This window comes from Miniopterus schreibersii, assembly GCF_964146895.1.
Source record: "Miniopterus schreibersii genome assembly, chromosome: 18".
NCBI lineage: Eukaryota > Metazoa > Chordata > Mammalia > Chiroptera > Miniopteridae > Miniopterus > Miniopterus schreibersii.
Genome location: NC_138121.1, coordinates 5,398,995 through 5,420,169, shown reverse-complemented (window position 1 = coordinate 5,420,169; position 21,175 = coordinate 5,398,995). Strand labels below are relative to the sequence as shown.

The 21,175-nt window shown below is 52.0% G+C and overlaps 1 protein-coding gene across 4 annotated transcripts in view; it reads right to left on the bottom strand.

Moving 5' to 3' along the window:
- SYMPK (symplekin scaffold protein) overlaps nucleotides 1–21,175 on the bottom strand; it is a 33,624-nt gene that overhangs the window by 1,984 nt on the left and 10,465 nt on the right. For 3 of the 4 annotated variants that reach the window (XM_081118853.1, XM_081118855.1, XM_081118856.1), the window contains 16 exons: nucleotides 19,970–20,140; nucleotides 18,507–18,746; nucleotides 16,181–16,335; nucleotides 13,761–13,911; nucleotides 12,445–12,649; nucleotides 11,586–11,736; nucleotides 10,556–10,791; nucleotides 9,789–9,870; nucleotides 9,442–9,555; nucleotides 8,302–8,449; nucleotides 7,524–7,684; nucleotides 6,224–6,332; nucleotides 5,804–5,904; nucleotides 5,107–5,197; nucleotides 3,998–4,099; nucleotides 366–553 (listed from right to left, as the gene is read on the bottom strand). In XM_081118853.1, coding sequence (XP_080974979.1) covers nucleotides 366–553; nucleotides 3,998–4,099; nucleotides 5,107–5,197; nucleotides 5,804–5,904; nucleotides 6,224–6,332; nucleotides 7,524–7,684; nucleotides 8,302–8,449; nucleotides 9,442–9,555; nucleotides 9,789–9,870; nucleotides 10,556–10,791; nucleotides 11,586–11,736; nucleotides 12,445–12,649; nucleotides 13,761–13,911; nucleotides 16,181–16,335; nucleotides 18,507–18,746; nucleotides 19,970–20,140 — 2,405 coding nt within the window. The remainder of the gene's footprint in view (nucleotides 1–365; nucleotides 554–3,997; nucleotides 4,100–5,106; nucleotides 5,198–5,803; nucleotides 5,905–6,223; nucleotides 6,333–7,523; nucleotides 7,685–8,301; nucleotides 8,450–9,441; nucleotides 9,556–9,788; nucleotides 9,871–10,555; nucleotides 10,792–11,585; nucleotides 11,737–12,444; nucleotides 12,650–13,760; nucleotides 13,912–16,180; nucleotides 16,336–18,506; nucleotides 18,747–19,969; nucleotides 20,141–21,175) is intronic. The other variant, XM_081118854.1, reaches the window with a different exon arrangement.

The window sequence follows — 21,175 nt, the reverse complement described above, 5'->3', positions numbered from 1 at the left end:
GGACCACCTTTCAGCTCTAGGATACATCCTGCCTGGTGCACAGTGGTGGGGGGCAAGGGGCAGCCAAGCCTCTTCTGGGATGTGCACCCCTGAACTCTCCTGCCTGTTCCTACCACCTAACCACCCTCACTTATCATGTGGCCACCCTGTGGCTGAGTTACAACCCCTGGAGCCCTGTTTTGTCTCTGCCAGCAGGGCAAAGGGGCTGGCCAGTCTGGGTGGTGCTTGCTCTCCTCATCATGGCTCCCTAGGGGGTAGGAGGCAGGCAGGCTGGAAAAGCCTATGGTTCGGCCTCAAATCTATCTTCAGTGTCCTGTTGTAGTCAGTCCACTGCCTGGGGAACTGGATGGTCGGGGGCGGGTTACCTGTTTCATGATGAGGCGGGACAGGATGTTCATGACGAAGCCCCCCAGGCGGGGGTACATGGTCAGGGACTGGATGACGGTCCTCATGAGCAGCATGGGCAGGGGACTCTGCTCCATCAGCTGCTGCATCACCACGGCCAGCACCTCTGATGTGTACACGTTCCGCTCCGCAAAGCACAGGTTGGTGGCTGTGAGGAGGCGGAGAGTGGGCCTGTCCTCTTTGCTCAGATGCCCCCCGGGAGGTAGGAGCTCCACCACCCTTAGAGAGCCTCAGCCCCATTTTCTCCCCAGCCCAACTTGCTGACGTTCCAGGCAAAACAGGCCCCCACTCAGCAGATCTCTTTCTGAGGGGACTGGCCTGGTCCTTGGAAGCCCAGTGGCTTGGCCCTACGGGAAAGACATGGCCAGCTCCTAGAAGCCCCACACTGGACATAGTGGGCAGAATTTGGCCATTTCTCTTTGGAGACAACCCTTGGAAGGGTTGAGGCAGAAAAGACATGTTATGAACCACTGGGGACCCATTCTGGCTTGATTTGGGCAGCATGGCACATCCACCCCTACTAGACAGGAAGGCAGCTTTGAATTCCTTAAGCACCCCCATAGTGGACAAGAGATGGCCCTCCACCAGCAGGCTGACCAAGGAACTGCCCACTCCCAACTGCATCAGGGCATAGGGCTTGTGCTACTGCTGGGGGAAACCAAGCCTATGGTATGTGGGGACACAATCCACAGAGTAATAAGGGAGGGGTGAGAGGAGGAGGAAGCCTGAGCACACACTCAGCTCCCCAGCTGAGCAGTCAGGGCCAGCAAGGGCCCAAGGAGGGCTGGCACACACAAGCACCCAAGAAGGCCTTGGGGTCTGTTCCCTCAGCAGTGGGCTGCGGTACCCTGAAGTCAGTGGGACACGGCGGCATCCCAATCCACTGTGCTAATGGGAAGGCCCCACAAACTGCCTCTGAACCCCCTCTTCCCCAAACACCACTGGCCATGTGAGTGTGTCAACCAGGAAGTCTTTATTAGCTGAAAGCAAGGCCCCCAATCCTTGAGAGGCTAATGGAGAACAGGGGTAGGCACCTGTGAGGAATGGCGGGGCAGCTCCCATAGGAAAAGGGGGAAGACCAAGGCATTGCAGGTAGACAGGTGGGGAGGAGGCTGGATAGGGGACAGGGCGGGTATCTAGGCCAAAGGGGCAGAGGACAGTGTAAGCAAGGACAGTGCCAGAGAAGACCTGCCAGGCACCGAGGGAGCTCTTCCTCCCCCTCCTCACTTCCAGGAAGTCCTGGCTCCTGCCTATTCTGCCCAAAGCCTCCAGAGTCAGCCCCCTTCCCTCTCCTCCCCCTCAGCTCTGCCCCAGCCTCCTCTTGGCCTCCCACTCAACCCTCTAACCCACCCTCCATACAGCGAACTGAAGGGTCTTCTGAAAACTGAACCTGACCCTGTACCTCCCAGAGGCCCTCAAGAGATCAAGTTCAAACCACTGTGGCCTATGAGAGCCCGTGTGGGTGGGGCCCAGGCACAGTTTTCTCAAGGATTACAGGCCATGCCAATGCATTTCTTGGTCTCAGCAACTGTTTTTCCTTTCCCTGGGGTCCTCTTCTCTGCTGCTGCCTCACCTCTACTCATCCTTCTGTGGCCTCAGCTCAGGTGTCCCTTCCTCCAGGAAGTCCCTCACCAGAGAAGGTTGGGTGGCTCCCCTATCCCAACCTGGCTCACTCTGAGTTGCTACTGTCTGAGGATAGATTGTGAACCCTGGCAGGGCTAGTGCTATCTCTATCCCTGCTGTGTCCCTAGCAGGGCCCAGCACAGGCCTGAACAGAAGTGCTCAGTGAGTGGACTAGACTTGAGGATAGGTCTAGTCATAGAAAAACTCACCAGAGAAAGGGTGGTTTAAGGGGGGCAGTGAATGCCAGCAATGACTGCTGATACTGTCAGCTACTGGGGATTCCGATGGTGCACAAAACAGACTGGACTTTGGATCTGGAGCTTATAGTCAAGTGGAGCTACTAGTGCTGAACAGAGAAATGTGTTGGGAACTGACTGGATTGGGTGCTGGGGACCAGCAGCTAGTAGCTCCAGCAGCTGGAGGTTGTTGAGAGCTCATTAGCCTGGAGGCTGTGTGGGCCTGGGCTTGCAGGAAGCAGCAGGTGGGGTTCTCAAGGCTAGGCCTTGTGGACATCTCCAGGGGCCTGGTTCCTGGCAACCTGTCACCTGCAGCTTGTTCCCCCGTGTAAGATCAGGCACTAAATCTAGGTCCACGAATGGGCTCAGTGGGGTGTTGGGTTTATGAAGCCCCTCAAATTGTACACAAAGCCATGTGAGCACACCGTTGTTGGGAATGAGCCCATAAACTTTCCTCAGATCATCAAAGGGGCCAGGCAGCGTAAAAAGACTGCGCCTGGACTCTCAGCTTCCACACCCTTCCACGAGGGGCTGAAGCCAGTCTGAGGGCTTGTGGAGGAGGTTTGTTTTTGTTTCATCACAGTATTCCTAAAACCCCCAGATTTCTAGCTTCTCTTCAAAACTGGACCACCTTTCAGCTCTAGGATGCATCCTGCCCGGTGCGCAGTGGTGGGGGCAGGGGGCAGTCACTAGATGCCTGAGTTCCTCCTCACGTGTGTGGGCTTTACACTTTCCTAGCTCTCCTGACCTGAAAGCTGCAGGGAGAACTTGCTGAGGAAGGTTAGTATTAAGTCATTGGAGAAGCTCTTTCAGGCTAGACATGAAACTCAAGTGGCAAGGAGAGGAACCCCCACTTGCATCTTAAAAGAGATAGGAGGAATCAAAGGAGAGTTGTCTTTTGAGTAGAGGGAGCCGACAGTAAGGGCGTCCACCTCCGTGGGAAAGTACGGCTTCTGGACCAGAACCCTCCTTTGGGGAGGAGGGGAGGGGAGTGCTGAGGAGAGCTGAGGGGGAAGTCTTCCCATGAAAGAGGTGGAACTGGTCAAGCTGGCAGGACTGGGATTCCAACTCCGCTCTACTGACTTCAGATTCTGATCTACACCATTTAGGTTCTGTGTGGCCCCGAGCAAGTTAATTACCCACTCTGGAGCCTCCATCCCCTTGTCTACAAAACAGAAGTGCGCATACTCACCAGGTAACAGGTGGTGTGGATTGGTAGCTGACCTGTAAGGCACTTAGGAGGGCCTGCCTCAGAGTGAGCTCAGAAGATAGTAACAGCAGCTACCATGCAACTGCTGATTGTGCTAAGCCTGTCAGTTTGTCACTAACACCGCCTCTGCACACTCTCCTGTTGTAACTGGAGCCCAGACTAGACTAGGCATCTCCTCCTGTGTAGCCTCTGGCCCCTGCCCACCACACACACACGAGGCTGTGGGCTCTGCTTCCTTTGCTCCTTGGGCTGGGGAGGAAGGGGCTCCCCAACTTTCTTGAGGACAACTCTGTGCCAGCACACAGTATGTGCACCATTTTCTTAGATGGAGGAACAAGGGAAGGAAGGAGAGGAGGAGGGAGGAAGGGAGAAAAACAAGGGTGGGTGTCGGAGCTCTGAGTTGGGGCTGTAGGTGGCATAATCGCTGACTTGGCAGATTCCAGCAGGGAGCATGGGGGAGCTGAGGTTCTTCCTGGGTCCTCGGAGGCCAGGCCACCTAAGTGGGGCAGGGGTAGTGCCTCACCTTTGATGATGGACTTCATGTCGCACTTTGCAGAGTCGATGTTGTGTAACGCAATCAGAAGTTCTCCGGGGTTCAGGGGGGACAAGGCTGAGTTCCCTTCACCTGCAGTGGGAGAGAGTGGGGTAGGAGGAGGAGACAGAATGGAAGCCTAAGTGAAGAGATGTCCGGGTGCCCCAGACTGGGGAGCAGTGAATGAAGACAAGAAGCCCTCTGCTTCAATGGGACTGGAGAACAAAGGGCTAGAATAGGGGAAGAGAGAGACTGAGAACACAGAAAGAGGGGGGCTGAATGAAGCAGCAGCTGGAAAGCCATCCCCTCCGGGAAGCCTCCTTCACAATGCAAGGCCTTTTCTCGCTCTCCTCCCCCCGTGCTGTGTTCCCCTAATAATTAGGGCAACATCTGAGTGTGGTTTGGCTGTTTCTCTCCCTCCCCACTGGGCTGTGCACCCACGAGGGCAGGGCTAGGATGAGCTCATGGAGTTCGCGGCACAGCAGAAACGCCTGGGCATTTGCTGGACAGGCTTGGCTGGGGCCAGGCAATAGCCCTGCAGCAGCACTCACACTGAGGGCCACCCTCTGCAGGTGCAGTTTTGAGGGTCCCTGGCACTCTGTGTGTGTTTTAAATCACCAAGTTGTGTGGAACAGCCTCCAACAACCCTAGCTTCAGCCACCAGGGTAGTTTTTCTAAGTTAAGAGTTTAGTTTGTTTCTTTTGGATCATTACAAATAAAATGCCCCACCCCCACAGCTTGAGGGGTTCAGGCAAGAGCTGAGGAGCAGCAAGGATGCCTGAGGGAGACAGAGTAGTTGGGTCCTAGAAGGGAAGTCACTATTATAGAGTCAGACCCCAGCTCCACAATTTTGCCCTCGCTGTAGATAGAACCATCATCCAAACATCACAGGAGGGTGGCCTGGGAGCTTTGGGAAAGATGTTTAGACATTGCTGAGTCTGGACGGCAGGCCCAGGGAGCAGGATGAGCCCCTTCCTCCTGCCTGGCCACTTGAGGGGGGCCTCCTAGGGAGGAAGTGGAGGCACAGGAAGCCAAGTGGGAGGGAAACGGAGGGCCAGGGCTGAGCTGAGCCCTGGCAGGGATGGAAGTGCATTACATACCATGCTGGGTGCCCAGCAGGCGGTTGAAGACCTCTTTCACCACGATGGGGTTGAGTTTGATGAGCTTTGGCAGGGCCTGGATCACTTCTTTCTACAGGGGGAGAGCAGCGGAGGCAGGTCAGTTGCCCCATCTGCTCGCTCTGGTGGGGGGTTAAGACAAGCTCCGGCCTTGCTGAGCCCCTCTGATGCTTTCCTCTTCTCACTCCTCTGGTCCCTCAGGGCTGAGCTTTCTCCCCAAATCACTGGGCCCCGACAGCCTCAGCCTCATCATGCCTCAGCTGAGCCCCCACCATGAACTGCCCCCTGGACGAGTTCACTGACTTCCCCCACAAATGGAGTGTTATCATCATCACCCCCTTTACACACAAGATCGAGGCTCACCCAAAGTCCTACAGCCCACCAGGAACAAGACCAGGGGAAGCCTATGCTGGAGGTGGGGGGGAAGGCTTCCTATGTGCTAGGAACCGATCTGCCTCTGTAGTTTCATTTAGGACTCAGGACAGGAGAAAAATGAGGCCCCGAGAGGGGAGTGGATTGCTTGAGGTCACAAATGAGGCTGAGCTGAGATGGATCCCTGGTCTGACAAGCCTCAGAATGTGCTCACAGAGCACCTAACATGTGTCCCCAGATGCCTGCCTCCTCCAGGTTCCTGCACTGCCATGTCCTCATCAGGGGGCACCAGGCCTCCTGTTCATACCTTCTCCAGCCCATTGAGCACGGGGATGAGGAAGCGGACGTCTGGCAGCCGCTTGTGGTAGAGGTCCCGGACCCGCTTCACCAGTTCTGGGGAGGGCGGGACTGTGGGCAGAATGAGAAGGCATGGGTTTTGGGGGGAGAGGGGGGAGGAGGGGCACTGAGAGGGGACAGGTGGCAGTGGGCATGTGGGAGAAGAGGGGAGGAACAACTTCATTTCAGAGCACAAATCCTTGGCCCTTGGTTTCTCAAATGCATTTAGCCATACACTGTTCTTGATGGGAAACAGAGGACCAAGGATGGGGAGGGACCCACAAGAGGGCCAACCATCCAGAGACCCACCAGCTTTAATCCCCAGGTCCTGGGAGGGGAAGTGGGAAAGGCCTGGGCAATGAGGAGAATGACAGGCGGTCCCAGGGGGCACCTTTGTCTGTGAGGCTGTGCAGACATCTCGTGACCAGTGTTTCTGCCCCCTTGGGACAGTTTTCCACCAGGAGCAGCAGCTCTGGAGAGTTCATGCCCATTCCTCGGATCTGGAGGTAGAGAGAGAGATGACTGGGAAGGCCTGACGGAGGGGCTGGGTGATGTGGGGAGGACAAGGTGCCCAGGGCGAAGGCTCAGGGAGGCCCAAGGGTCAAGGGCCTAATACAACATTACATGTCAATTTCATCTCGATAAAACTGGGGTGGAGGGAGCTGGTGACAGGGTTCAGAGAACGGGGGAAATTTGGGGAAGGTGGCAGGGGTAAGGTAGAACATCTTGGTTTCTTCCACTCAGCCTCACACAGATGTACTTCCTGCAGCTCCCAAGAACTTCGTCAGCACCAGCCTCCTATGTGGCAGGCTGAGCCTTTTCTCTACCTAACCTGACCTTCAGTGCTCAACCTGTCCTTCAATTTTTTGGTGAAGACATTTCTGGCATCAGTGATTCCTTCCCACCCCCTCCTGTGGCTGCCAGGCCCCAGCTTGGCCCCTGCCTCCATGAGCACCCAGGACAGGGCGCGGAGGGCAAGGCTTCAAGGGAATGCACCTCCCTCTGCCCGATGAACATTTACAGTCGTGCATGGAACTGACAAGTCTGCCCTCGAGGAGCCCCCGCTACTGGGCTCACCTTCAGGATGGGAAGAGTATCTGCTTCCTCCTCACAGTGAGCCTATTACCCCCATGTTACAGGGAAGGACATGGTTGGACCTGGGTGGCAGGTAAGTGGGAATTAAGGTCCCATGCTCTCCTTTCGATTATGTTGGAAATATTCCATATTAGAAAAACATCAGAGGCAGAGACATAAAAAAGTGGTTTCAAATCCAGTGGCAAATTGGCAGGACAGACATTCCAGATTCTAGGTGCCAGTTTGCAAATGAGCTGCTTCTCATGGGGGCGACCCTGTGGCTCCAGAGGCAGGGGAGGGCCAGCTCATAAATGATACCAGAGACAGAGATGCTTACATGAACCCCTACAACAAGCTCAGGGAACTAGGTCACCTTCCCACCTTTACTGAAGGAGTGCAAGTGTGCACAGTGAGAAAGTGAGAGGCAGACTGTGAACACAGGTCTGTCCAAGTCCAGGCTCTCACTGTGGGGCCACCCTGTTGTCTTCTCATGAGTGGATGGACATGTCCACGAACCCACAAGCTACAGAGCAGCTGGGCCTGGAGTGACCAACCTTGGTGCTTAGTTCCCCTCAGAAGTGGAGCTACCAGGGGAGGGGCTGGAGCTGGGGACTCACCGGCTGCTCGATGACCCTCAGCACCGTCCGCTTGATGTCAGCGATGGCCTCAGTATACACAGCTGCCAGCTCGTGGATCAGCTTGTGGTTCTGCGGTAGGAGGGCCAGGTAGAGGTACAGACACTGCTTCACTGTCTCATCGGTCCAGGGTGCTGCCACCTCTGACAGGGCAGGAGACGGAATCAGGTCAACTGGCCCCACTCCCCTCCCAACCCTTCCCACCCCCAGTGTCTGTCCCTTCTTTGGAGGCAGGCACAGAAGGGAACACCTGGAAGCAAACTGTTCTAGGGCAGAAGCCCATCATCAGGGAAATGGGGTGGGACCATGACTGCCCCCCTTTTAGAAGCCTCTGCACTGAATTCCCAACTTGTCTCTTCTGACCACCAATCTACAGGGCCACCAGGTCTTTCCCAAGTGAAGTTCTGAGCCTGTCCCTCTCCTGCTCAGAGCCCCCTTGACTGCCCTGTGCCCTCAGGATAAATCCCAAGCTCCTCAACTTCCTCTACCTGCCAGGGCCTGTGGGGCAGGCCCTGCCCCTGAGGCTCTGTGCTCTGTTCATACCCCACTTCTGCCAGTCCCCCCCGAGTCCTCGCTTTGGAGCCTTTGCCTGGAATGCTGCTGCCCAGCTGTTCTTTTTGTACCAACCCATCCTCTGGGTCTCACATGGCCACTGCCTCTCCTGGGAAGCCTTCCCAGCACCCAAGCTGTGCCAGGGCTCCTGTGCTCCCAGGAGGCCCTGTGCTCCCCCCTACATCCTGAACCTTCCAATAGTCCAAACCTGTGTCCTTGTCGGCTCCAAACAGCACTGATGGCGGGTTGGGGTGGACCAGGAGCTGCAGGTAGTTGAGGGCAAATTTCTCCACGTACTCTCGCAGCTGTTCTTTCTCATACATGCGCTTGATGAACAGCAGGGCCTGAGAACGTACCTGGGAAGAGTGGTGGAAAGACGGTGGAGGGGAGATGGCTATCCCGACACTGGCAGGCAGACAGATGTCCCGACACTGGCAGCACCAGTGTGAACAAACCCAAGCTTGAGAAAGGCCAGGCCCTGCCGAGCTACCTGAGCCCAAGGCTGGGAACCACTCGGTCCGGCAGTGCCTCCACTGCCCACCTGCTGACCCCTACCTAATATCGTTTTCTGCCTTGCTTGCTTTGCTCCAACCCGAATGAGCTTTCCTTAGTTCCTCAAAAGTGACGGCATTGTCCCTGGCTGTGAGACTTGGCACAGGGGTTCCTGCTGCTTGGGATGCCTGTCACTGGCTATGTCCTGTTTTACTCAGACATCCCCTGCTGGGAGCCATGAGGACAGATGAGGCTGGCACTTGTCCCCAACAGCACCACAGGGCCGAGCCAGAGTACAATGAGGGTTTGCTGAATGAATGGCCACGTAATACGAGGAAAGGGGCTGTCAAGAGGCTGCAGCAGGGATGGGTCAAGGGCCCTCTCAATCACACACACACGTTCTTCCCTCTGCTCAGAGCACATCCATCTGCTTGTATTTCGGGTCTTGGCTCACATGCCTCCTCCTCCGGAAGCCTTCCTAACCTCTGCCCTGCCCATCCCGGCATCAGATGGGTCAGGGCTCCCAACCACCCGCGCTGTGCCACTCCTCGGTGTCCTCACTGCCTGCTGACAGATCACACTCTCCTCCCCTGGTCAGCGCCCCAGGTGCCAGCGCAGTGCCAGGCTTCAAGCCGGGCTCACCAGCACAGGTGGAGTAAGGGTGGGGATGGGACTGCCCTTCCTGGGAGGGTGAGTTATACATAAGTGTATATTCTAAGCAGCTTCATGACATCATACACCACCCAAAAATTGTTGCAAGAAGGTGATCTCTCAGGGGAATGTGGTAGAGGCTAGGCTGGTTCCTCGGGACAGACGAAGGGCTGCATGGAGCCCAGCATGGATGGTGGGTAATCACCTTGTCCTTCTCATGGGAGCTGAGGTCTAGCAGGACATGCAGGTACTGGAACTGGCGGGACGGGCGCTTGAAGATCAGGTCTCGGAGAGTGGACATGCCCAGGTAGGTGCGACTCTGTGGCAGGAGGAGGGACCAGGGCTCAAGCCACCTGCAGTGAGCCTTTGGGATGGCTCCCTTGCCTTCCTCCGATCTGGTATTGTCCCTCACAGAACCCCCTCTGCAAGGGCTTGGCTCTGTGCCCCTCAGAACCCATGCAGGGCCCTGTCCCCTGCCACAGGCTACAGCGAGCAGGGCTTCTGCCTGCACCACGGTGCTGGGGACCAGGAAGCTCTGCTGCCCTGCCTCACCTCATCCTCGCAGTACTTGCGAATCACCTCCAGGGCACTCTCCGTGATCAGTGGTGCCTCCAGCACAACCTTGGTGAAGATCCTACCAGAGAGGGAAGGACAGGGACCAGCTGCATTCCAGGTAAAGGGAACAGGAAATAACAAGCTCTGAACTTGGCATGTTCAAGGAACAGAAGACAGAGGTCAGTGCGGTTAAAGTCTGGGAGTGGCAAAGAGTGGAGGGGCAAAAAAAGAGGCTACAGAGGTAGATAGGGATTGGATTCCACAAGGTTCCAGGGCATGGTAAGTAACCTGCAATTTTTCCCAAGAGCAATGGAGAACCAGGAAGGCTTTTAGTGGGGAAGTAACAAGACAAGGTTTACATATACAGTGTCCCCTGGCTGCTGTGTGGAGAACAGATAGATAAGCTGGAGGCCAAGAACACAGAGGAATGTACAGAACCAGTTCAGGCAGGAGATAGGGATGGAGAAAAGTCACCATCCAAAGCGAGCCTATAAGGCAGGCACTGTTACTCACAGATGAGAAAGTGGAGGCCCAGAGCGTGAATGACATGGGTCAGTCAGGGAGCAAACGGCAGAGCTGGGAATCAAGCTCAGGGTGTACGACTGAGCGCACCTTGTACAGGCCTCCAGCCAGTGGGTCGAGGAGACACGGGACAGGCAGATGGAGGACTGACTTGGGGGGTGGTGAAGGAGGCAGTGGTCAGGAACCAGAAAGGACAGGCAGGACACAGGAAGGGACACTCAGGGACAGGGCCGCCCCCTCACCCGTCCTTCTGGTCTGGCTTCTCCTGCAGGCCTGAGAGCAGGCGGATGAGGCAGTCCTCGTACTTGTCCAGGGTGCCTGAGGTACCGGCTGCGAGGTAGGCGTTGTACTCCTGGTAGAGCCAGGCGAAAGCCAGGTCCAGGCGGGCCCGCACGTCCTCCAGGATGAAGGACAGGACCTCAGTCTTCAGGCCTGAGTCGAACTGCGTGACCAGGCTGGCCAGGATTTTTATGCGCACCTGACAGGAGAGCGAGCCTGTCGGCGTGGGGGTGGGCAATCCCAGGCATGCCATGATCGTGCCTTGGAACTCCTCCCGCCCAGGCTCAGAGAACCCCAGTGCAGACCCGGTATTAAGTGAGGAAGACAAGCTGAAGAACCTTATGCATAGTAGGTTCCATTTGTGGGGGGGGAAATGAAAAGAGAGAAAAAAAATCAATCATCAGAGAATAAAGTGATGAGTTCCTAGGAGTTGTGCTCATAAATACAAAGATAAAGGCCTTGACGGATTCCCCGAACCTGTCTAGGGAGGGGGATGGGATGCAGATATCTCTATAGCCTGGAGATATTTTTTAACAGAGAGTATGTTCATGTACTACTTGGTTAATTAAAAACAAACTTCAAAAAATGGGAGAAAAGTCACTTGACTGAGGTTACAATGCCAGCAAGTGACAGAATTGGGATTTAAAACAGGTATATGTGAATCTAAATATTAAAAATAAAAACAGTGTTAACCACAGAGAAGAACACAACAGCGGCCCTCATGCACAGGGCTCTTCCTTGCAGCCAGCCCTGTGCTCAGTGAGAGCATATGTGGGTCCACGCTTCTTCCTCCGTCACCTGTGCGGAGCTGCGGCCACTGCCTCCATTTTATGGAGGACAGAAGGGAGGCTGGGAGAAGTGGCTGCCCCAAGGCCCTGTGGCTGGTGAGAGGCTGAGCTGGGAATCAGAGCCAGGGAGGGGCCTGTCCCTCTGCTCTGAGGTAGGCTCTGGGGACAGGGACTAGAAAAATGGACATCGAGGGACAGGGCATACCTGGGCCGCCCCGCTGCAGGCCACAGCCTTCTCAGCCCGCAGGATCCGCTTCACAGCACCCAGCTTCATGGCCTCAACCTGGGCGTCAGTCAGGGGCTTCAGTACATCGCTCAGACGGAAGATTTTCTTGCGCCCTCCGGCACCTGCCAACCTACGTGGGAGAGACAAACAGGGACACAGACTTGGAACATCCTTTCTGGAGCTCGGGCCCACCGGTGACTCTCCAGGCCACACAGACACACCCCACACTGCCTCTCCAAGGCCCCTGTGACTCTGGGGGATAGCAAAGCACAGCTAATGAGGGGAACGCTCTTGTTTTTGTAAAGGGAGTCTCGGGGAGAGTGGCCATAGGAGACGGGCCATGGGGAGTGGAAGTCTGAATGAAGGGAGGGGAGGAGGCGCACAGAGTCTATGCAGGGAGAACGGGAAGGTGAGGCCTTCAAGCGGGGACCTGTTTGGCTGTTTGAGGAATAACAAGAGGGGAACAGAGAGCCTGGAGGGGCAGCAGGTCAGGCATTGCCGCTAGCAAGCACTGACTGGACACTGGGTAGGGACTGGCTGGACTTTGGGTATAACCAGCAGCACTTATGTTAGGACACAGTCACTCTCAGCCCAAGAGTTAATTATCTAATTGCGACAGAACTCAATTTAATTCTCTCTTGATCCTTAGAGACAGACACTATCATCCCAATTTTATACGTAAGAGGATGTTTTCATGTAAAAGAAAACTAAGGCTTAGTGGTTATGGCACTGATGCTGGATTCAGAAAGACCCTTGTCCAGACCTACTTCTGTTTATCTGTTTCAAACACACACACGCAGGCCCCCAGTCTTATACCAGCACCTGCAGGGGGACTCACCGGGGCTGTGTGACAGGGATGATGGGCTCTGGCCTCCTCTTGGCCTGGGGTGCCTCCTCCTCCAGAGTGGACATGGAGCTCAGGGAGCCTACCACCGAGATGGCCTGGCCCTGGGCTGACAGGCGTCGCTTGATCAGGACGCTCTCTGGCTTCACCACCTTCTCCTCCTTGGGCTCCTCCTTGCACTGCTTGGTCTGCTCTACACCTGAAAGGGAGGCAGCAAACAGGCTCCAGGCATTTCAGACCCACGTGCTCCCATCCAAGGAACTCCTGCGTGCCAGGCTCTATTCTAAGTCTTGTATACACACAACTCATTTAAACCTGCGAAACCCATTTCTGGAACAGGTGGGCTTTTAATCACTGCAACACAACAACTGAGGCTCCAACTAGAAATGCCATTCACTGCTGGAGGGTTAGCTAACGGAACAGTCACTTTGCAAAGCTGATGAACAGTATCTAATGGCAACAAAGACACCCTAACACACAACCCAACAATTCCGCTATACACTCAAGATAAATGAGGGCACGTGTGCATCGAAACACACACAAATGTTGAAAGCAGCTTTATTCACAATGGCCTCAAACTGAAAACAACCCACAGGTCCATCAGCAGGACGGTGGATAAACAAATGGTGGCCTATTCACCTAAGGGAGTAATCCTGAGCAAGAAAAAATAAACTCTTGGTTCACATGACAACATGATCCATCTCAAAAACTTCTGCTGAGCAAACGAAGCCAGACTCTCCATGATCCCATTTACATGAAGTTCAAGATGAGAAAAAACTAATCTACGGACACAGGAATCAGACCAGTGATTATCTCTGGAGGGAGGATGTGGGAGTGCTGACCAGAAGGGAGCAAGAAGGCACTTTTCCAAGTAGTAGAAATGTGCATCTCCTCCCACTTCATCTTCATCTGGGTGGGAGTTACACTGGTGAGCTCACTTTGTGAAAATTCACTAAGGTGTACCGTATGCAAGACTTGTGTGTTCCACTGAACATAATTTGTAATTCAGCAGTACTGTTGAAATGGGGAAACACCTGAGGCTCAGAGACATTAAGAAACTGAGTCCAAGTCACACAGCTACTGAGTGGCTGAGACAGTCTGATTCAACTCAGACCCCAAACCCAGGTCTGTTGGATTTCAAAGTCCAAGGCCTGGAGCACTCAAGAGATCTATGGGACCTGTAATTGTTAACATCTAAATTCTCATGTGAGTTTCATCTGCTCCACCACAAGGAGGGGCTCTTCCAGCAAGGAGAAACCAGGGGGCACAGGGCCAACCCCTGGTTCAGGTCAGATCCACGTGACACTCACCTGGCCCCAGTCCTGCAGCCGTCATCTGTGTGGCCATGAGCCGAGCCAGGTGCTTGATCTGGGCTTCAGTGCCTGCTGACTCCACTGGGGTGTAGATGGCTTGAAAGGAGGCAGGCATGACCTCAGGCAGGTACACCATGCTGATGAGGACCTGTGGGATGAGGAAGAGGAGCCTTTCCTTACTCAGTGACTTGACAAGTACTGGCTCTATGCCCAGGCCATTAGAGAAATGGTAGTGATTAAGACCTGGGTCTGCTCACATGGAGCTCAGACTCCTGTGGGAGTCAGAGGGAAAACAAATAATGATGCAGTGTGCTGCGTGACAAGGGGAAGGTGAAGGGTGCCATAAGATACATCACGAGGGCCAGCAATGGCTCTGGCTCCCTGTGGGACTGGCCCCTAGGCTAAGAACTGAAAAGGAGGGTAAGAATCAGGCTGGCAAAGGGTGAAGTCTTGCTGTGGGAGGGGATATGTATTCCAGGTACAGGAACAGCATGGGCGGAGGCTACGAGGCAGCAGAGCTGGTACCCTGCCCTGAGAGCAAAAGGAGGTTCAGTAAAGACTATAATATGGACCAGAAGTTAACTTAAAAAAAAATTAGTGTCCTAACAGAGCATATCAGTGCCTGTCAGGAAATGGTAACAAAAGATAATTTCAAACTAGGGAGTTTGAAAGTTCAAGCTTGGAAGTTTAAATGCATACGTTAAACAATAAAATAATTACAACAAAAAGATAATGAGCCTCCTAACTATAAATCAAAATGTGTGGGATGCAGCCAAAACGCTACTTAGATGGAAAATCGAATCCTTAAATGTTTATCTTGGAAAAGAAGACAGAAAACTAATAAGCCAAGCATTTAATTTAAAACTTTGGGGAAAAACATTCAAAGAAAGTAGTAAGAAAGAAAAAAAGGCAACAGAAATAAAACAGAAAAGGTTACAAAAGAATACCAACAAAACTTAAGACCCAGTTCTTGGGAATCAAGCAAATCTACGGGAAGACTGAAAAAAAAAAAGGCAAGGATACAGTACGAGGGAGAAGAGAGCGGCACATTACTACAGAGACAGCACATATTGTAAAAGTGTAAGAATCCTACAAACAACTTCTGGCAATTATTTGAAAAGGACAATTTCCCAGAGTGTGATGAGGATAGGAAGGTGCAAGTTAATGGAAGCCAAACCAGACAGCGCCTAAGGCAAGTTGAACTTAGGTTTTACCTACAAAGAAACAGAGCCATGGCAGGGATTTGAACAGGGAAGAGTCATGACTAGTATGTTAGAAAGATGCCAGAGCCCAGCCGGGCATGACTCAGAGGCTGAGCATCGACCTAGGATCCAGGAGATCGAGGTTTGATTCCCGGTCAGGGCACAGGCCCGGGTTGTGGGCTTGATCCCCAGTCAGGGGCGTGCAGGAGGCAGCCGATCAATGACCCTCTCATCATTGATGTTTCTATCTCTCTCTCTGAAATCAATAAGGATATATTTTTTTTAAAAAAAGAAAAAGATGCCAGAGCCAGGGAGTAGGTGGGTGGTGCTCCGGATGAAAGGGTGGGGCCTGGACCAGGCAGGGGCCTAGGGATGGAGAAGAGAGGAAGGCCTGTGGGGAGGCAAAGAGCTTAACTCCCAGGTTTCTGGCTTGGAAACTAGGAGGCTGGTGTGCCAAGTACACAGGAGGGGTCACGGGCCTGTAGAGGAGTGTAGAGAGAAATTTCACAAGTTCAGTTTTGACATGTTGAGTCTGAGATGCCTGTGGAACATCCGAGGAGAGAAAGATGCAGGAGATGGCTGCATACCCAGGCCTGGAGCACACCAGAGATCTGACCTGGAGAGAAAACTCCCCCCCACCATCATGACAGAAATTCCACTCCATCCACCCAACAACTAAACCCCTTGGAGTCTCCAGGCAGAGCAGGAAAGGCTAAGTGTGATGCTATCAAGTTTGGGAAGAGGAATTCTTCCACGAGTACCCAACAGGAAGGTCTGGAAGCTGCTATAGCCCGAGGACTGATGTGAGACCCACTCCTCCCCCACCCCCAGTCAACTCAAACCCACAGTTCTTTCTGCGGAGCAGGGTACCTCTGAGAATCCGAGGAAAATGTTGGCCATCCTGCCTCCCAATGCCAATCCCATACCACTTAGCACACAAGTCCTGAGGTTTACTCTCCAGTCAATAGATCCCCTGCCCCTTCCAAGGAGAGGAGAGAGAGTGAGTGGGTTTAGATGGGAACTCAGACCACCTGAAGAGGGACTATAAGGGGTAGTGACAAGTGACCCCCTGAAGGAGTAAAGATCAGAGAAGAGGTCCATTCAAGGTTGGGAGGGCCTACATCTGGAGAGGTGAGGAGTGTGGACTGGAGTCAGGAAAAGGACTACAGGCCCCTCCTCCCTGCCCTGCGGGGAACAGCCCCCACCCTTCCTCACCAGATTGGCCACATTGTCGGGTGTCAGCAGAGGCTGCAGGAACTCGGCTGTGATGTCCGTGTCTGACTGGCCTGAGATCTGGGCTGAGACCTTCGACGTCCCCGACGGGCCTGGCTCCAAGTCCTTGTCCTCATCGTCTTCCCCCAGGTTGGGCTCTGGGATAGGGAAGGAGACAAGATGCTGGCTCTAGAAAGGCAACAGGTCCTCCCTCCTCCTAGGGAGCCCAGTAGCCCCCGCCTGCAGGCAGCCTCAGCGGAAAGGAGCAGTGCAGTGGACCAGGACCTGGGTTGCAGGCCTGGCTCTGCCATCAAAGGGCCATATGACCCTGGGGAACTAACTGCCTCTCTCTAGGCCTCAGTTCTCACCTGGAAAATGGGAATAAGCCAGCCAAGCCCAGCTGATCACACTAAGCTCCAAGATGAAAATTGGTTAACTAATAATTTCCAGAACTTTACTGTTTAAAAGCCTCTATCTTTGAAATAGCGCTCAACTTCCCCAGGCTCAGGGAAATGTAAAAACAACCTAATAAGAGCATTTTTGCCTCTATGACTGACAAAAAATAAAAAGGCTGGTAGTGATGGTGTTGGTAGGGGTGTGGACTGTGGAAATGTAAACTGGTACAGCCTTTTGGAAGGGCAATTGTTAGTGGGGAATTTTAAACGTGCACTCCTCTTCGACAGGGAGATCCCACTTCTAGGTACCTACCCTAAAACCTACAGCTACATGCAAGGTAAGATGTACAGAGAATTAATTCCCTGCGGCACTGACAGCACAAAGGAACAGAACACCGCCTCCATCACAGTTAACAGGCTGGCAGAATACAAGCACAGTGGCTCCAGCTCAAGGAAAAACGCTGATCATTTGAACCTTAGGAGAAAAGCTTTTATGAACAATCACGTTCCTTGAAGCTGTATTTATAAAAATGGAAAAGTTGGAATGTTCAACAGGGTGATGATTCAAGTAGTTTACGGCAAAAACAAGATGAAATGTTACGCAGTCATTTTAAAAAGTTTGCAGCTGCATTAACCAAGGGCATATGCAATTCAACTACAAAAAGCTGAACAGCTCAATAGAGTGGGCACCTCACAGAAATGCAAATGGTACTAAATGTAAAACAATGTGCAGCCTGACTCCAATGCATGCCAGAAACAAACACACCCAGGACACAGTTTATGCCCAGAGGGTTACAGAATGTCTAGGGCCAGTAAGAGTGGAGCGTGTAACCTCCAGTGCAGTGTTTTGGAAAACAATTTGGCAATGGCCATAAAGAATTTAAATGCACCCAGGAGCAATGGGCACATCCGGAGCCCAGATTTGACTTCTGAAACTATTCCCCACCTAAAAGAAACCAGGGCTCCTTAGAGAAATGGTTGACTCCAAGGTTGGGCTAAGGCAAGTACAAGATGGGCTAGAATATCTTATGTTGAAAATAAGACATGCTCAAAAAAAGTTATGGGATACATTAAAGGGACATAGCAGCCAGCTCAAAGGTTTAATATAAGGCAATTTGGGTAACAAAATGAATGACAACGGTAATGGATTATAACCCCGAGAATAATAAGAACCCACAAATGCATAGGAATAACAAAGTGAGAAGGAAACAACTTCCTACAGAGAACACCCGCTAATAAATGCAGAAGGACATGTTTCCATAACCATTACCGCAACAAATAGATGCATGTTCTAGAACAAACATGAGTAATTTTTACAAAGTTTTTGGAGTCAGGAAGGTTGCCATGGAAGACAACCACTAAAAAATTATTTCAGCCCAGCCAGGTGTGGTTCAGCAGCTGAGAATCGACCTAGGATTCCGGAGATCCCAGTTTGATTCCCAGTCAGGGCACAGGCCAGAGTTGCGGGCTTGGTCCCCAGTTAGGGGCGTGCAGGAGGCAGCCGATCAAGGACTCTCTCATCATTAATGTTTCTATCTCTCTCTCCCTCTCCCTTGCTTTCTCTGAAATCAATGAAGACATATTGGGGAAAAAAAATTACTTCAAAAGAAAATCCACTTAAATGAAACAAAAGAGAATTCTACACATGTGAGGGTAGTGTTCATACTTGGGGAGTGGTCACTTTTGGACAGAGGGACAAGAGGGAGACTATTTTTAACTTGTTCATTTCTATATAATTGAATTCTTAATTACTTTAAAGTACATTCTACACTCAATAATCCTATTCTGATATTATTATGTCATCATATTTACACAATGTAATTTATAACATTAATAAAATGGAGCTTATAGTTTAATGTAGATAACTAAACACTTTAACCATGGTCGGTCCCTGTCTCCCCTCCCACCAGACCAGACCTGGCTCCTCAGCTCACCTAGCTTCATCTTCTTGAGCGAGGAATCCGAATCGTCTCGAGGTCGCTTTCGGGCATCCTTGCTGCTGGGCATATTGCGGGCGATCTCTGCTTGAGGTGTGCCCAGGTCCACGAGCAGTGTGGTGATCTGGGCCTGGAACTCCAAGGAGGCTGGGTGTTTTAGCACATTCAACAGGTGCAACTTAAGGTTCTTGCGAACGCTGCTCACCTGAGATTTGGCCAGTGTCGGGGGCAGGTTGGCTGAGGAAAGAAACAGGAGCTTTCTGCTGTGGACAGAGCTCATGCGGCCTTAGTCTCACTTCCCAAGCCCAGCAGTGGTTGCAGGCATCTCCTAGAAAAGTTCCTTCACTCTCAAATCTAATGTGTGGCCTTCCACCTTTATAAGCTTATGCTTAAAACCCTTGAGAGGTCTCCATCAGTATAAGTCAACCTTAATGCAGACAGAAAACTTACCCTTCCTTTTATTAACCTTAAGTCTCATCTCCCTCTATCTCTGGTCTGGAAATTCTAATATGCCTTCCCTGGGGATGACTATAATCATCACCTTCACCTCCAGAATGTCCCAAATGAACTGCTACAACAGTTCACGGCTGGTCCCTGCCACCAGAATGACTTTGGAATGCCTAATAGTCACCTTGATGAGTGAGCCTCCCCTGTTCCAGAGCAAAAGAGGATGCCTGTAACTTTGCCTGCCCCGTGTCCTTCCCCCCTTCCTCAGCCAACAACACTCCCATTCTCCTTTGAGGGAACCACCCTGGCTCCATTCTCAGTCCAAGTGGGCAAAGCCTCAGGACCAGTAAGATCGCAGCAATCCCTTAGCCACTGTGATTGGTGCAGAGATAGGCTTGTAATCTCTTCTCAGCCAATCAGAAACAATGAGCATTAGGTGGCGGACATCTGCTGGAATGACTGGGAAGGAGACACTCTCTTCTGGGGTTGCCAAGTGAACAGAATGGAAGCCTGGAGCTACCAGGGGCCATCTTTGCTACCCCAAGGGAAGAGACACTGAACAAATCCAACATGGAGAAAATAAGAGCCAACAAATGGAGACAGATCTATGACCCGCACACACTCACATCTCAATTCAACTTTCCAGTTTTGACACATGCACAAAGGTAGAGAAAACGTACAATGAATCAACATGTACCCCTCAACATTTTGCTTATTTTGGCCCACTTATCCTCCTTGTGTTTTGGGGGAAGGGGGAGAGGCTATAATATTTTAAGGTATTTCATAGACATCATGTCATTTCACCCACAGGCACCTCAATATTAAAGCCAGCTTTGAACCAGGCTTCTGTCACATGCAACTGAAAGACTCCTGGCTGACGTAGAAATCCTTCTTTGTGTCCACAACCTACTATATTAATGACAAATCTCTCAGGGGCCCACTATCTACAGCTAACATTTCCTCAAGAAAGAGCAGACTGGCCAGCCAGTGGAGAGGGGAGGGGAGCAACCTACCGTGCAGGGTTTCATAGGCCTGAATCACTTCAGACATGAATATGGGCCTCTGGCGGGCGATGTTGGCGAGGGAGCCCAGCGCCGTAGTCAGGTTGATGGAGGAGATGGCGGGGTGCACCATGAACTTGAGAAGCTGCTCCAAGGCTGCCTTGCCCTCTTCCCACAGCACATCTAATGAAGGAGAGAGAGGAACAGTTGGTGGGAGCCTTTCTCCCAGGACTCTGGAGAGAGCAACCTTTGGGGCCATAGGAGAGAGACCTTGTACGTGGATGGCTGTGAATGGCTGAGAAACAGGACATTTAGTACTGATGAGTCTTATGAGACTGGCTATTAATGAGCATAAAAATGTAGTGACAAGACTGCTCAAAGCCTGGGCTTGCAACAGTGAACGAGTAGAAATAATTGTAAATATCCAACTATAGGAATCCGACTGTATGAACTACGTTGATGTAAATGCTGAGTACGTATATATGTGTATGCACACACAGAGAACTCAAGAGTCCTCTGTACTACCACTCTCCTTGACCCAGTTCCAAAAAGTCAACCCCTCACAACTTTGGTGGTATCTGTCTTTGCAAAAACATACTAGATGCCACATTACTTGAAACAGTGAATAAAAATTGGATGGGATATAACCATACCATGGAATACTGAGTGGCAACTGCAGATTTTCATAGGGAAAGATCTAACCTAACATAGTTGAGTTAAAAAGGTTGTCAAACGCCACGGAAGAAAAGCAGCAGTTTTGGAATGCTTGCTATGTCAGCCATACTAATTACCCGCCCCTAAAGTAGATAATGGCCCCCAGTTACTAACGAGGAAACAAAACAGGTCGCTGGCCCAATGACAGAGCAGAGATTCAAACACAAGCCACTACACTCTACTGCCTCTCAGCTGAAAACAGAAAGCATGGTCCTGCTTTTTACAAACAAAATAGTCATCAAACGCAGAAACTATGAATATACACAGGCAAGTAAGTATCTGTCTTTGCATAGAAAATGCCTGGAAGGAAACACTATTCTTAGCAATACTTATCTCCAGGGAGCAGGACTGTGGGGTCTTTTCCCTTTACACCCGTGTTTATTGCTTGACACTTTAATAGTGTGCATGCACTACTTTTATAATTTGCAATAGGAAAACCATAAAACTAGCTAGCACTTACTGAATGCTCACATCCTCGTGGAACCTCACTACAAACCCGTGAAA